This window comes from Seriola lalandi, unplaced genomic scaffold (assembly GCF_002814215.2).
Source record: "Seriola lalandi dorsalis isolate HSWRI2012SDOR001 ecotype SW California unplaced genomic scaffold, Sedor1 jcf7180002054252, whole genome shotgun sequence".
In the NCBI taxonomy this organism is placed as follows: domain Eukaryota; kingdom Metazoa; phylum Chordata; class Actinopteri; order Carangiformes; family Carangidae; genus Seriola; species Seriola lalandi.
The window spans coordinates 12,757-27,963 of NW_019524805.1; the positions used below are offsets into that span (position 1 = coordinate 12,757).

The 15,207-nt window shown below is 45.4% G+C and overlaps 1 protein-coding gene across 1 annotated transcript in view; it reads left to right on the forward strand.

Annotated features, from left to right (window-relative positions):
* cunh18orf63 (chromosome unknown C18orf63 homolog) overlaps positions 1–8,360 on the forward strand; it is an 18,157-nt gene extending 9,797 nt beyond the window's left edge. The window contains exons 8-12 of the mRNA XM_023404608.2: positions 53–140; positions 356–542; positions 2,322–3,347; positions 4,118–4,201; positions 5,937–8,360. Of these exons, the coding sequence (XP_023260376.2) occupies positions 53–140; positions 356–542; positions 2,322–3,347; positions 4,118–4,201; positions 5,937–6,059 (1,508 nt within the window). The 3' untranslated portion in view covers positions 6,060–8,360. The remainder of the gene's footprint in view (positions 1–52; positions 141–355; positions 543–2,321; positions 3,348–4,117; positions 4,202–5,936) is intronic.
* Positions 8,361–15,207: the final 6,847 nt, after the last annotated feature.

The following is a 15,207-nucleotide window of genomic DNA, read 5'->3' on the forward strand; positions in this document are numbered from 1 at the left end:
TGTGTGTGTGTGTGTGTGTGTGTGTGTGTGTGTGTGTGTGTGTGTGTTCTCCAGTATGGTTACAGGCTCCCTGAGCTGGCGGAGGAGGAGGTGGTGTACTGCAGTGTTTATTTCAGACTGGTGGGAGAGAGACTCTTCACGTATCCTGACAGATGAAATAACAACCAAATATAAATGAATTTCACAGACGTTTAAACTAGATTTAAATTGAAAGACGAGCCAAGTGAAGAATACTAAGAAAACAAATGGAACAAAACTGAAATACAAGAAGGAATTCTTGGTCTTAATTATCAATATAACAACAGACGTTGTGTTAAAAGCTGCAGAATGATCCTTTAACCCAGGTCCTGAGCAGGTATCCTCTGAGCTGCATCCGCCTGCGCCCGGTGCAGCGCTGCCCCCGGGTCGACCTGCAGGGGGCGCTGGGCTCCTTCCTGTCTGACATCAGGGACAGAGTGCAGAGTGTGTGTGGCCTCCCTGCACGGCTGACCAGCAAACCCTGTTACCACACAGCCAGTCTGAGCACCGCTGCGTCACTACAGGTGTATACACACACACACACACACACACACACACACACACACACACATATCATGTTTTAAAAAAACACAATGTAAAGAAATGTAGAAGTCAGGAAACAGCAATCACAACAAACCACTGGAATCACATCTGTCAAACAAATGAAATAATTTAGATCCTTTTGTATCAAAGGAAACAGACGAGTAAAGTTGGCCGCACTCTTGGATCCACCGGGGTGAAGGAAGTATTTAGGTCCTTTACTTTGGTAAAAGTACCAATACAACTGTGTAAAGATACTCCATTCTGCCTGACACTGAGTGATTGACTGTTATCAGGTGATTATTACTGATGGATTCATGTGTGTAGTTTTGCTGTGTATAGCTGGTGGAGGTAGAACTCATTAGCTGTATATCCTGTTATGTTTATTTTCACAAAAGCAGAATGAGCAAATAATTAAAAAACAGCGTCACAATAAAATCAAGTCAAACCTACAGACTCTTGTCAGCTAACGACCGTAGATCATGATTCAGAATTCATTTATGGCCGGACCGCAGCAGCCGGGCCGGCACTATAATCACAAATGTCCTGGACAGACGGACAGAAGAAGGTGAATAAACAGTGTTTGTGGTTGTTTAATAAGAATCCTCTCCGTATCTCTCCAGCTGAAGAACAGATCAGACGAATCGTCTCGGACGATGGAAAACCATTTATTTAAAGAAAACCGTTTCCTCCTGAAGAGAATAACTAGACGTATTCCTCGTCCTCTCAAGGCCTCGTTTTCACAAAGAAGGATGAAAGTGGCTTCTCATCCTCTTGTGAAATAGAAATCATATACTATTGACCTTCAAATGAAGCAGCAGATGTTTTTCATTCTAATGAATCTTCCTGAAAACTCGTCAACACGACGCTCAGTGAGGAGAGAGAAACGTTTGTCCCACAAGGTAAAAGTAAAATATCTGTTAATAAAATCCTGAGCAGCTCCAAACCCTCCGTGAAGTGTGTAGATGAAACCATAAATCGTCCGTTGTAACGCTGTAATGAAGCAGGTGGAATTAAAGATATCTCTCATCCTGAGAGCTCATTCTGCAGATGTCGGAGAAAGAGCGTTTTGTTATTCACATGGCGCAGCTAAAGTGTATTTTATCAACTGGAGAAAGTCTGCGTGGAGGAACCTCCGCTGAGATCGATTCAGTGCTCACAGACTGAAACTAAAATATTTATAGTGTTCAGCAGGCCTCATTTCCATCCTTAAGAGCTGGAGGAGAAGTTATTTTCTGTCTTGGGAAAGCTGCAAAACTCTGCAGCTCTTTAGCTGCAGAAGAATTAAAGGCTCCGGCGCGAGAAGGAAGGATGAAGTCTGTGAAGCCTGTTAGCATCAGGCTCATTCCACATGTTGCAGACACGTCGTTTTTCTTTAGTGTGGACACTTTAAACATGATAGAGAGTTTCCACCTTGACCAGCAGTGAACCAATGACACAGATTCAGGGTTTCATACGTCACAGATCTGTTAGTTAGTTAGTTAGTTAGTTAGTTAAGTGCCAGTGAGTGTGTCCTTGTACCTTGAAACATGCATCACAGAAAACAGTTTTTTCTCTTATTCCTGCTTTATGTCTAAATTCTTGGTATTTTCACTTTAAGCTTCTAAAAATACGTCAAATGAGAAGGAGCTTCACTTGATCCGTGACACCATGTTTTTATGGATCCACCGTTTGAGAAAATGGAGATAATCTTAGTGCGTAATGTTATAAATGTCTGTGTCTCGTTTCCTCTGTAACTTGGAGTTTCTCCTCCTCTTCCTCAGGCGCTGAGCGGTGAGCAGGTCAACCTGACCACCTGCTCCTCCATCAGACCCGTCCTCACCCAGCTCCCTCCTCTTCCTCCTCCTCCTCCTCCTCCTCCTCCTCCCCGACCTATGAGGCCCTCCTTTGGGTCGCAGCCACCGGCCAGGACCCCTCTCTCCCAGCAGGACGGAGCTCAGGGGCTTCTGGGTAACGGATGTGGATTTGGGAGCGGTCTGAGTCAAAGCCCAGGGTGTGGAGGAGTCAGAGACCGGCCTTCGTCATCCTCCTCTTCCTCTTCCTCTTCCCTCTCACGTGTTTCTTTTTCCTTTTCTGATTCCTCAGGTTACCAGTCAGCTACTTCCCTCTCCTCTTCCTGCTCTTCCTCCTCTCTCTCCTCTCTCCCGCTCTTCCAGACAGCTTCATCCCTCACTTCCTCCTCCTCTTCAGTCCTCCCCCCTCTTCCTCCCCTGAGTCAATCCTTGGTGAACCCTCCTCCTAAACTGGTTCCCATCTTCAAGAACAAGCATCCATCACGCCACGTTAACGTCGCCCTGCTGCGGGTGCAGAAGCAGAGGGAGCAGCTGGGCGGAGGAGGGGAGGAGAGGAAGAGGAGGGTGACACTACCCTCGTTTGGGAAGAACAGACCTGCCACTGCTCCTCCTCTTCCTCCTCCTACTTCTTCTTCTTTTCCATCCCTCCCAATTCCTCTTCCAGTCTTTCCTCACTTCAACCGTCGCCCCAAACCCCACATCAGCCCCGGCCCTCCGCCGTCAGCTCACCCCAAAGTCAAGCACATCTCCAGCCTCAGTCCTGCATCTAAGACTCAACCCGGGTTCATCCTCGCTCCAAAGCCAGAGATGAAGCTTAAAACCAAGTCCAGCTCCAAAACCAGCGTGAGGTTCAGCTCTGAAAGCAAAACTGTTTGTGATTCGAGCCACAAACTGCAGCAAGAAGCAACAAAACGAGCGTCAGCTGCGCCGACTGAGGCTCCGCAACCTGCGACACTCTCCGACATCTCCAACAAGGATTCTTCCCACAGCAGACAGGTGAGTCGCTAGTTTAGACTGTTGAAAATTAGTTCTTTACAACGCAATATAAAGCTTCAAAATAATAATAAATGTTTAATTCTGAAGCCATCGTGTCTCATAAACGTAAAATAATAAGTTGGAACCGTTTCAAGTCTGCAGTGGCGGCTTCAAGAACTCAAAACCACCTCAGGCGTGGCGTCGCTGACATGGAGGCGAGACTGACGCTAACGACAACATGCTAAGTCCGAAGACGCTTTCCCAAGCGCTCGACTCGCTCCAGCGCTCGACTCGCTCCAGCACTCGATCTGTGAAGATGATGAGGAAGATGATAAAATGTACATATCTTCCTTTAAAAGAAACAAGTGATGTAGCTAGAAGAAACGGTTGCTCTTTGCTTGTAATTTCCAAACTAGAGAAACATGGCGCCTCCAGATCGAAGCAGCTCAGCTGTTAAATCTCTTTATTCATACCAGCAGCACCTGAACGCCTCCCCACAGCTCAGGGATGTTTCTCTGACTCTCACGTCTTTGTGGAGGTTGTTTTTGAGACGATGGTGCCGCCGTCCTCTGAGATTCTTCAGTCTTCTTCTTCTACATTTTAACAGGTGTTACTTGTATGGAAGAGCTCCGTGGTGACAGGAGGCACATACTGTGAAATATGCTGCACCGACGCTCTGTTCAATCCCAGTGGGAAAGTTGTAATGGAAACCAGACAGAGTGGAGCTGTGACCACACTGCACTCTTCAGATGCGTCCTAACTCTCCTGTGTTGTTGTTGTTGTTCTTTCAGGAAGTTGTGTTTGAGTCCAAGCCGAAGAAGTCCAGAGCTGCTGTACGAGACGTGGATGTGGAGAAAATGGCCAGAAGCAACCAGGTTAGGAAACTTACTCCTCCTCTTCCTCCTCCTCCCGACACCTCTTCCTGCTTTCACCTCAACTACATTAACGTCGTTTGTGTTGACCTGACACGGCAAACACTTTTCACTGGCATCGACGGGCGTCTGATAAATCCTGTTAATATGAGATAAATATAATAACGACTGAGTCTGAGATGTCCTCGATGGATGGATGGATGGATGGATGGATAGACGAGGGGTTGTACAGCCTGATGGCAGTGGGAACCAAGGATCTCCTGAACCTCTCTGTTCTGCAGTGAGACGAGACGTTTGCTGCAGCTGCTTCTCCTGCCAGAATGTTGTGGAGAGGATGGTCGGTATTGTCCAAGATGGCCTCCATCTTACATTGCATGCGTCTCTCCACAACAGTCCTGAGTGAGTCCAGACTCCTGCAGCCTCTTTGACCAGCTTGTCTCTTTGTGTTTGTGTCGGACACTGGCCACCACTGACTGATAAAACACTGCAGACGTCAAAGCACCTGAGCCTCCTGAGGAAAAAGAGCCGGCTCCGCCACTTCCTGTAGATGGCGTCCGTGTTCAAGGACCAGTCCAGTTTACTGTCCAGGTGCACACCTAGGTATTTTTATAAGTGTGCGCCACCTCAGTGTCCTTCCCTTGAATGTTGACTGGCAGCATGTTGGGCTTAGACCTCCGAAAGTCCATGACCATCTCCTGGGTCATCGTACACAGAACAAACTTCGAGGCCGTAGAGTTTGTCCTGTTTAAAGACGTGGTTCATCGTTTCAGGAGAGAAGAGACTCTCCAGGTGATGAATTCCCTGTGTATCCACTCGTGCTGAACGAAGCTTCCTCATAAACATCCTCTAGGAGGACGACACACATTACCGTGATGTATTAAAGTGTGTTAGCGTGATGAATAGCGAACACCGAGTTCTGTCGGCCTCGGTTTCCCTACAAACGTCCTTTCAGAGGAGGGTGAGGGCTGTTAAAGTGATGGATGGTCAGGAGGAGGCGGGAGCCCACAGGGAGCCCAGCAGATTAATAACAACATTCATCAGTTTTACAGCCTCAACCTGCAAGTTTTCAAGAACAATACATCAATTATACTTCCTGTTTTACTGTTATTTACACAGCTACACCTCTGCACACACTGTTCTGCTAAATGGTGTGCTCAATATTTTAACCTTTACTGCTTTTTTTGTTTTGATAAGTACAAGTTTAACCCTTTAAATCAATTTGAAATCCATCTGAGTCCAGACTAGAGAGGAGAAAGCAGGAAGCCACAGGTGAGATGATGATGTCATGGTAGGTTAAAATCCTAAAAGTCCTGTCACATGGTCACTGGATGAAAATGCAGCAACTCCTCTGCCGTCACGCGCAGCTGGTTAGCTTAGCTTAGCATAAAGACTGGAAACAGGGGGAAACAGCTAGCCTGGCTCTGTCCGGAGGAAACAAAGTCCAGTGACATGGATCTCTAAAGCTCCTGATTAACACGCTTTATCTCCTCAGGTTAACGAACAACATGGTGGGGCGTCATGTTCGACCTCCTGGAGTCAAACTTTCTTTGTTTTTGTTTTCTTGTGATATAAATGTTTAATTTAATGAAGAACTTCTATTTATTATTGCCTCTCTGTCTGTCATCTCTCTTCCTCCCTCTTTCTTTTTGTGTTTCTCTAGATTAACTGTTTTCTCTCTCTCCCTCCCTCCCTCCTCCTCTCTCTCTCTCCCTCCCTCCCTCCTTCCTTTCACCCCCAGTTGTCCAGGCTGAACTCTGCGACTCTCTCGTCCTGGTTGAGAGGAAGAGGAGTTCTAGTCGGCGCAAAACAGAAGAAGGAGGAGCTTATGCTGAAGGTCATGAGCTGCCTGGCCGAGGCCTGAGAGACACACACACACACACACACACACACACACACACACACCATATCTACTTAATAGACTTACTTTGGAGTATTAACGCTGCACTAAGCTCCTCATTGAAGGATTTGATGTAGAATCTGGCCGTCAGCTGGAACAGATGAGAGCTTCTCATCCTCTAATTGAAATGCTGAAGATTTGCCAAAGTGAAATTCTCGTGTCCCATAAAGTGACTGTGGGTCCACAGGAAGTGACAGAGTGAAACTACAGAGGGACTCTCTCTCTCTCTGTCTCTCTCTCTCTCTGTCTCTCTCTCACTCTCTCTCTGTGTCTCTCTGTCTCACTCTCTCTCTCTGTCTCTCTCCTCTCTCTGTCTCTCTCTGTCTCTCTCTCACTCTGTCTCTCTCTGTCTCTCTCTCTCTCTCTCTCTCTCTCTCTCTTGATTTGAAGCTTCACAGATCGTTCAGGTTCAGTCTCTGTCAGGAGCTTTTCCTTTTTCAGTTGTGTGAAACTTTTCTCAAGCAGCTTTAACTGTCTGTTGTTTATTGATTCAAACTTTGAGCTGTTCTGCTGAGGCTTTGGTTCTTTCTCCAGTCACTAATACAGGTGTTAAAATGAACCACACTAAAGGTAGAACATGGGTAATGTATGTAAACCTGCTTGTCACTGAATGTTGTTTAAAACAGGTTCATTTATATATTGAAAGAATTCTATATTCTGTGTTCTACGACCAACTTTTGCTTATTTGTACCGTGTTTATTCAGAAGTTGCTTTCTTGTTGTTCAGAACTGTACAATTATATTTATTTTTATTCATTTACTGAAGCTCAGTGATGTTTATGTTATTCACTTAAATCTGAGGACGGCAGTCCACTCCGTCTCATCCCCAAGTTTGTCTCTCAGCGGTTTCCAGGTTTGCCAGGCAGCTGTTACACACACACACACACACACACACACACACACACACACACACACAGATGTGTCCATTCACCCGTGTATTAGTTTAGATGTTGCAGGAGCTTCAGTCTGTGTGTTTTATGTCTGCAGGGTGTCACATTCCATCAGACGAGTTGAGTCTTGTTTTGTGTGTGTGTGTGTGTGTGTGTGTGTGTGTGTGTGTGTGTGTGTGTGTGTGTGTTAGTTAGTGCGTGCGTGCGTGCGTTACTGCGATACTCTAACTACAGGAAGTACTTGGTGGATTCATGTCAATGAAGAAAATCTGTCCCGTTCTGATTTATTCTTCACATCAAGTTGAACTTTGACCTGTGAAATTGCACCGTTGACCAATAGCAGATCATCTGTTGACCTTTGGGGAGGTGGGGGGGGGGGGCTCCTCCTTAGATGAAGCTGTTGTAGCTCGTGACTTGTGTGTCAGCCTCCACGTTTATCGGACCTCCCCGGTGGAGTGTGAACTGCTGGTGTACAGACCGTCAGGAGACAGGAGGGCGTCGCCCTGAGCTCCGGCCTTAAAGGATAACTGAAGCCAAACCCTGAGACGTCCGACTCCTCTGAGCTCCACAAACTATTAAAACACGTCGGTGAGACACACACACTGTAGTTTATACTGCCTCAGTCCCACACACACAGTCCTGCCACCACAGATACTCCCTATACAGCACCGAATGTGGATTAATCCGCCGCTGAAAATAGTCCCCAACAAATTCACCATTTCCTCCTGTTTGTTTGATAAAAAACTGAGGTGAGCAGCTGTTTTTACAGAATTACTGACACTTTTAAAAATGAATCTTTATATTTGTTGTGAACATCTTCATTAGAAACTAATGAACTCAGAATGTGGTTCGTTTTAAAGCTGTCAGTTTGTCACCTGTCGGCTGTTGCTGCCTGTCAGTGTTACTGGGTGGGGGGGGGGGGGCCTTGTGAAAACGTGACATCAGCACATTGTGTCCAACCCAGCTGAGTGCACAGCCCCCCCCCCATCACTGTGTGAAGTCTAATGTTTCCCACAATGCATTTTGATAGATTCCCCGTCAGGACACTCTATCCTGAGCTATGGGAGGCTGTAGGATTCCATTAGTTTAGACACGCGGGGTGTGTGTGTGTGTGTGTGTGTGTGTGGGTGTGTGTGGGTGTGGGTGTGTGTGTGTGTGTGTGTGTGTCCAGTTAGATTCCCTGTAGGTGACATCACTCCTAACTGTCAGGCGTTTCATCATTTCACTTTCTGGATATCAACAGTGTGCAGCATCTGGCTCCATCTCCTGAGTCACATCTGACCCCTGAATGATCCAACTCTCTCTCTCACACACACACACACACACACACACACACACACACACACACACACACACACACACACACACACACTCTGTATATGTATCAGCTGACAGTTTGGAGCAGTGTGTGACAGAACCTCTCCAGTGTAAAGAGGCTCTTAAGGTGGAGAAGTTAAACTAAACTTTGTTTGGACCGACTCTGAATTTAAAACCACTGGTGGAAAGTAACTAAGTACATTTACGGAAGTATTTGTTGTACTTGTGTATTTAAATACTGTTTTGAAATACTCATACTAGAGTTTTTCTGTCTTATGCTTCTTCTACTCTCCTAGAGTCCAGAGGTAAATACTTTCCTTTTTACTCCGGCACATTTACCTGGCAGTTTAAGTTACTAGTTACCAACCTGATCGAAGTGTACGTGACGTAGTTAAAGCAGCTACAACAGTAAAATGACTCAGGATCAATGATCTGATCACAGATCAGTCACAGGAGACAGGAAGTACTTTTACTGTGATACTTAAGGACCTTTCCTTGATACTTATGTACTTTTAATTAAGTAGGATTTTGACTTAGTACTGGTAATGCAGACACACACACACACACATACATACACACACATTCACATTCACTTGGACTCAAGGATGAACTGATTATATTTTGGGGGTCAAAGGTCAAGACTCAAGACTTCACACAGCAATTATGACAAATTTCACACCAATGGTTTGTATTTTCTCTGACTGTGGATAAACAGGGATGTGAGCTGAAAGTAGTCTGAGTGGCGGAGGGATACGGCCACGCGCAGGTGAGGGGCCTCGGGGGCCTCCGGGTGACGGGAGGTTAGTCATGAACTGGATGTGAGCAGCGACAGGGAGCCAGTGAAGATCTGACGAGCGCCTTGACGAACCCTCCTGGTGCTGAGTTGTTATCACATTATATTATAACCCCAGACCTGATCACAGCTCTGTGGAGTGTGTTTCCTGGTTTAACTGGAGTCGTGTGGACGAACTCTGAGCTCCGACCACAAAGCAATCACACGTCACCAGTTTGTGGTGTGTTGTGGAGTGTCGCTGGAGTGCCAGTGGTGGTTGGGGGAGGGGTGGGGTGGTGTCGGGGTTGTTGTTTCATAACCTGAGGGATTTATCTCGACTGCCTCCGTCTTTATTGCCTAATTCCTAAATCCTCACGTGGAGAAGTTGGCGAGGCTGCAGAGAGGAGAGACCCGGTCCAGATCCAACACAAAGACTCTTTTGTTTCTGTGGGACAGAAACAAGATATGCACCAACTAACACTGTTTTATAGTGTGTGTGTGAGTGAGTGTGTGTGAGTCAGGAGGGTTTATAGCTTCTCACTGGGAGTTAGTGGTCAGAGAGAGCGTCCAGTATCCCAAAGGCTGAAGACTTAAAACCATAAATCTCTGTACGAGTGTTGAGAAGTCGATGTTTCCTGACGTCCACACCTCAGGCATTTAGACGGATTATTACACAATTTAACTAAAGCTCTGGATGTCAGCATCTACAGCTAAAGCTTCATATGTTCCAGTTTAAAGTAAATGGACGGTAGATGGAAATGTGAAGAAACATTCAGACATTAATAATCCCCAGAGGATGAATCCCAATGACTTGGTGATCCCCTGTTAAACTCCCCGACGCTCAGCACGCTCTCCTCCACCTGAGGTAGCAGCATGCCGATTGGCTCCACCTCTTGAACGGCGAACAGCACATAGCCCACTACGTGATCCCCTGTTCTTACTGATGAAAGCTAACGTAGCTTAACGTAATCATAAATGCTAACCTGTTGTTTGAACCACTGTGCATCATGTTATCTGCACACATGGAACTTATAGACTGTAAGTAAAGATGGATGAAGCCCCAAATATTTCTGACGAGCGGTTTTGAAGCTCAGAGGGAGCTGCTCCTCCGTCGCCATATTGGCAGTGTCTGACTCCGCCCCTAACTCCCGGCTAATACAAAAATGGGCAAAGAGGAGGAGTCTATGTGGAGCTGAGACTTCGGTGTAAAGTTGGACATTTTAACATGGGAGTCTATGGGGACTGACTCACTGTTGGAGCCAGACTCTAGTGGCCGTTAGAGGAACTGCAGCTTCTCGCTTCATTTTCCCAAAATTAGCATACTGGTATGCTAGCGTTAGCTTAAGCCCAAACCACAGCTGTATTCTACAGTCTGTGGTTTATCTACATGACACACACAGCGTAGTGGTTGGTGGATGTTTTCTGGTCCAGTTCTTCAATTTCAGATGCCAACGCTGGTCCAGACTCGGCCCGAGTGTCGGTAGCTGCAGCTGGTTCTCATCCCAAATCTGCAATTCCAAAGCCTAGTCTCTCACAGCGAGAGGCCGACGCCTCTTCACAGCACAAAATTCAACAAATAATCAAAAGTTCAGCGGCGGAAACGGACTTACTCAGCCATGTGAAGGTCACTGTGTTAGTTTCAGCTTTAGTCAGACTGTATTTAAATACGAGGATGTGTTGCAGTCGTTTGCTGTGCACAGCTGTAAAAAGCCTGTTAGAAACCTGGTTACGCGTCTTCATGGCAAAGTGTTCTCCAGGATGAATCTACCTGGTGACATCAGGTTTCTCTAATCGCCTTCCCTGATTACACGCTCGGGTTGAAGGTGGAGGCCGTGCAGAGCAGCAGGAAGTCAGAGAGGAAGATCTTTGATTAAAAAGCTGCTTCAGCTTCAAGCGTCTGAGAGGACCGTCCTCTTTCTTTTCATCTCACATCCCTCGTTTCATCCCTCGCTCCCTGTGATGTGGAGTCTGACCTCATCCGTCCCCCGTCTGTCATCTGTTTTAATACATTTGACTCAACATGTGAACGATATATATGTATATATAAAAACACAGAGTACGTATGTCACATGGTTATAAATTGAAGAAAAACAGGATTTGCTGACCTTGGAAAAATTTAGTGTGGACAAGTTTTAAACGCCAGAAAACTGGAGAAAAGAGACGTATTTCACACATGTTGGTATCTGGGTATAAATATATAAATGTATAAATATTTACAGGCAGACCAGGGATGAATAATAAAAAAAAAGCCTTTGGTGCAGATGTCGCCCTGGAGCTATAAAGTGCTGGATTTCAGTGGTGAATCTGTATGTCAGTGAAAACATTAATGAGCCCAGTAAGAGGTTTGATGTCTGCTGTCCTGACCCAGAAACAGGACCGAGCTGGACTGAGCAGGTCCTGGCAGAAGTACAGGACGTCCTGTCTGGTCTCCAGGTTTTCCTCGCTGTGCCAATCTGCCGCTTTTGTCCGCTGACATTTCACTCTGAGACGTTTCAGTCCTTCCTCCAGGCGATGACTTTGCTCCTTCTTTTATTCACACAGCAGTTTTTCTTTTGGCCGAGACAATCGAGCCGTCCCCCCGGGTCTGAAATGGATTCATCCTCCGCTTTTATTCCTCCCCGTCCTTTTCCCGTCTGTTTATGCAGACGTATAAAAGGAAAACAAGAGGACAAAAGAGTTCCTGACAGTCGAGGACAAAGACAGAAATCTCTGTGTGTTGCTTAGAAAACGTCTCCGGTCACACTCGCTGTGTGTGTTCTCCGACTCCACCTCTGCATGAAACTGAACCCTGGGCCTTTCTGGACGTTTCCATCAAATGTCAGGACGTCATCTTCTGAGCAGACACATCCTTTCATATCCACAGTATGTTATTGCAAAGAGACAGGTACAGGGCTGTGAGGTATATTTGCACATTTCCTTTTACTCTTTGAATCGTATTTCAAGCTTTTTGCTGAAGTTTTCCTTCGTGGTTGTTTTAAAACTGAAGCTTTGTAGGTTGAAATGCTTCAGCAGGAATCTGCTGTGTATTTAAATGGACAACAGGTTCAGCTGATTAAACTGTCATTAGCTTCGTCCTGTATCCAGCCTTTATCTCTAAGTTCTGGCCATTAACACTTTATTATTTTGCCTTTGTTTCTCAGAAAATCCTGTTTTCTTTGTCACTTTGGCAGACGGGCCTAAATACTACACTACCCATGAGCCTCGGCTGCAGACAGCTGTGACTCGCTGACATCATGGTGGAGAACAGAAGGGGGCGCCACAGCTGCTGAGCTACCGTCGACTTTAGCGCTCGCCGCCGTTAGCGGCTCACGTGAGAGAATTTCAGCTCTGTGATTGGATGTTTCTTGCAGAAATGCACCATGGGAGTTGTAGCTAACTCCCCTGAAACTTTTATGTCCACAAACTCGTACCTTCAATTTTCATCATCATGTGAGAAGCTGATATTTGGTAATGCAGTTCAAAGATCAGTCAAGGTGCCAACAGCAGACTGGTTTCACTGGGCAGCTCCCAGTGTTAGCATGTGTAACTGTAGCAGGTTCTCCTGAAGGGAAGTGTGTGGCATGAAGACGAAGCAGCGAGGCCGACCTGACTCAACCTGTTTAAAATGGATTTAATCACTTCTTCACATCGATTGACTTTGTCTGGAGCCAAAGTCATCGCTCGCCTTGCAGGAATTACAACAAAAAGAAAAAGGTTCAGACTCATTAAAATAGATTTTAATAGGCGTAACGAGCGCACCGAGGTTTGGGTTTTGACATCCTCAGAATATCTGCATGTTTCACTGAGTTATTAGCTGTGTTTTCACGGCAGAACAAAGCAGGGAAACATCGCTAATGAGCACTCAGCTCGTTATTATTCATGTGATTCCTTGTGTTGATTTCCCCCTCACCAATCATCTCTCTTTATTTTGGAGACTGGAAGCTGCTGCAGAGGAGAAAATACGAGCTGCTGGAGGTTTCTTCCTCCACAGGCTCGTACTTACCTATTCTCAGCCTGTAAATTAGACTTTAAATTCAGACTTTCATGCAGGAGACCAGAAAACACTGGAAACTGAAACTGGTGGAGTTTAAGGACGTTAATAATCACCATGGATACAGACATTCACGCTGGTATTTCTACTGCTGCTCTGACATTAACTGCTCACTGAACCACCGTCGTAACAAAGGTCATCAGCTCGAGTCCTGTGCTTAAATACATACCTGAGGTACTTGTGCTGTCAGCGTCTGTTGCTGTGGTGCGTAGGGAAGTGAGGTCACGAAGAGCATTAATCTGTCCTATTCAGGTGAGAACAGAAGTTACAGTTCAGTTAGAACAGAGGCAGGATTTATTGATTTATATCTAAATATAATAATGTTAACAGCTTTTAGGGCCCAGATGTTCTTTGCCTAACGGTGAAATGACCTATTTTTCTGGTTAAAACAGTTTGTGAATACAGGCTGTGTGCATTTCTCTGTGGACTGAGGCTTTGATACTTTCACAGTATTAATATAGAAGCTAGAGCTGATCTATAATCTATAATCACACTACACATGGACACAGACCTTTACACTGGAGGAGCTTTAAAACAAAATAATAATTAATGTGGACTATAATACAAATTGTTATATACATTTATAATGTTATAATTACATGAAAAACATTTTTTCTAAAGAGTTATTTAGCTTTTTGTCTTTAATAACTAATTGTATTATATTTTATGACATGAAGTAAAAGCAAGAAAACAAAGTGAACAGTTTTATATTTCAGCGTAGAGCTTTAATGTAATTATGACACAGTAAATGAAACAGAAAGGAAAACACAGTGTTGGTTGTATTGGTTTGATGGAGGCGTGTCTCGTCTTCCATACGTCTGTTAAAGTGACGCGCCGCCGCTCCGTCGACCCTCGTCTGATTCCAAACAATCAGGGAAACACGGGGTTTAAAGTCCGAGTGTGTTGCTTCTGTGAAGTCGCTAAAAAGGCTGCGGTTCATAACCGAACATCAAAGCCTCGGTGTGGAGCCGAGGCCGTTTGAAGTTTGATTAAATCAAAGAGATTCTCTGTTGGTTTTCTAAGAGTTTCCTGGAGAAAACCCCCCGAGACTAAGCTGCTCTTCATTATTCCACTTCGTTATTTCCCGTCTGTTATTCTCTGTCAGTCTGTATTTTTAACATCACGGTCTGCAGCTCATTGTGTCTGCCACATCTGTGCTGGGGCCGTTTCCCCTCCACCTGCGCTCACACCTTCTTTTCTTTGACTCCTCCTCTCTCCATCAGCTCCGCCCACAGTCACCTCACACGCTTTGATTGTGTGTCTGTCGTCACAAAGGTTCAGCTGGTCGCCATAAAACAACAAGTCCTCCAACCCGAACAACTGTGGCACACTTACATCTGTCACCATGGTAACTATAATAAGCATGCAGGCTATACAGAGAGCAGGTGAAAATCACATGTTTGTGCATATAAGTGTGTACAAGTATATTATTATTTCAGAGGCTAAAGAAAGAATAAAAACCAGAAGTTAATGAAAACTAAATGGACACAGTGAAAGTTCAAGGCGAAGAAACGTTTAAATGCTTCTCCTGCAGATAAAAGGCTCCGTATCTGTTTTACTGATGATATAAAGTTTGCACAACGTCCAGCGTCTTTTCTGCAGTGCTCAAAGTTCACATCAAACTCCTCTGACTGCGGAAAGTTTCTGGAAATGTTCCCCTCCCTAATCAGGGCTGGGTGTGTGCAGGCTGTTTTCTGAGGGCGCTCGTGGAGATAAAGGAGAAGTTTGATGAAAAGAAAAGGGAAGATCAGACGAGGAGGCTGAGAGCAGAGAGGAGATTAACCAGCAGAAGTCTGTACGGTGTATTGATCATCATGTTCCAGTGAAACACCCCGATATATTCCACCCTGTTTCCACACTCATTACTTTGTTGTGCAACCATTCGCTCAGATCGCATGACGGATATTTAGTGTCGCCCCCGAGTCTGCAGAAGGAAACGATCACTGAGGTATTTCACTGGATTTAAAGATGAATGACCAAGTCATTAAAGTTAATGAAGTCTGTTCTTATATCATCGATTTTACTGCTTCATCTGCTTCACTGAGTGTTTTGTTTTTCTTGTTTGAAACCTTTTATGTGAGTCTGTCCTGTAAGAACCCCCCCC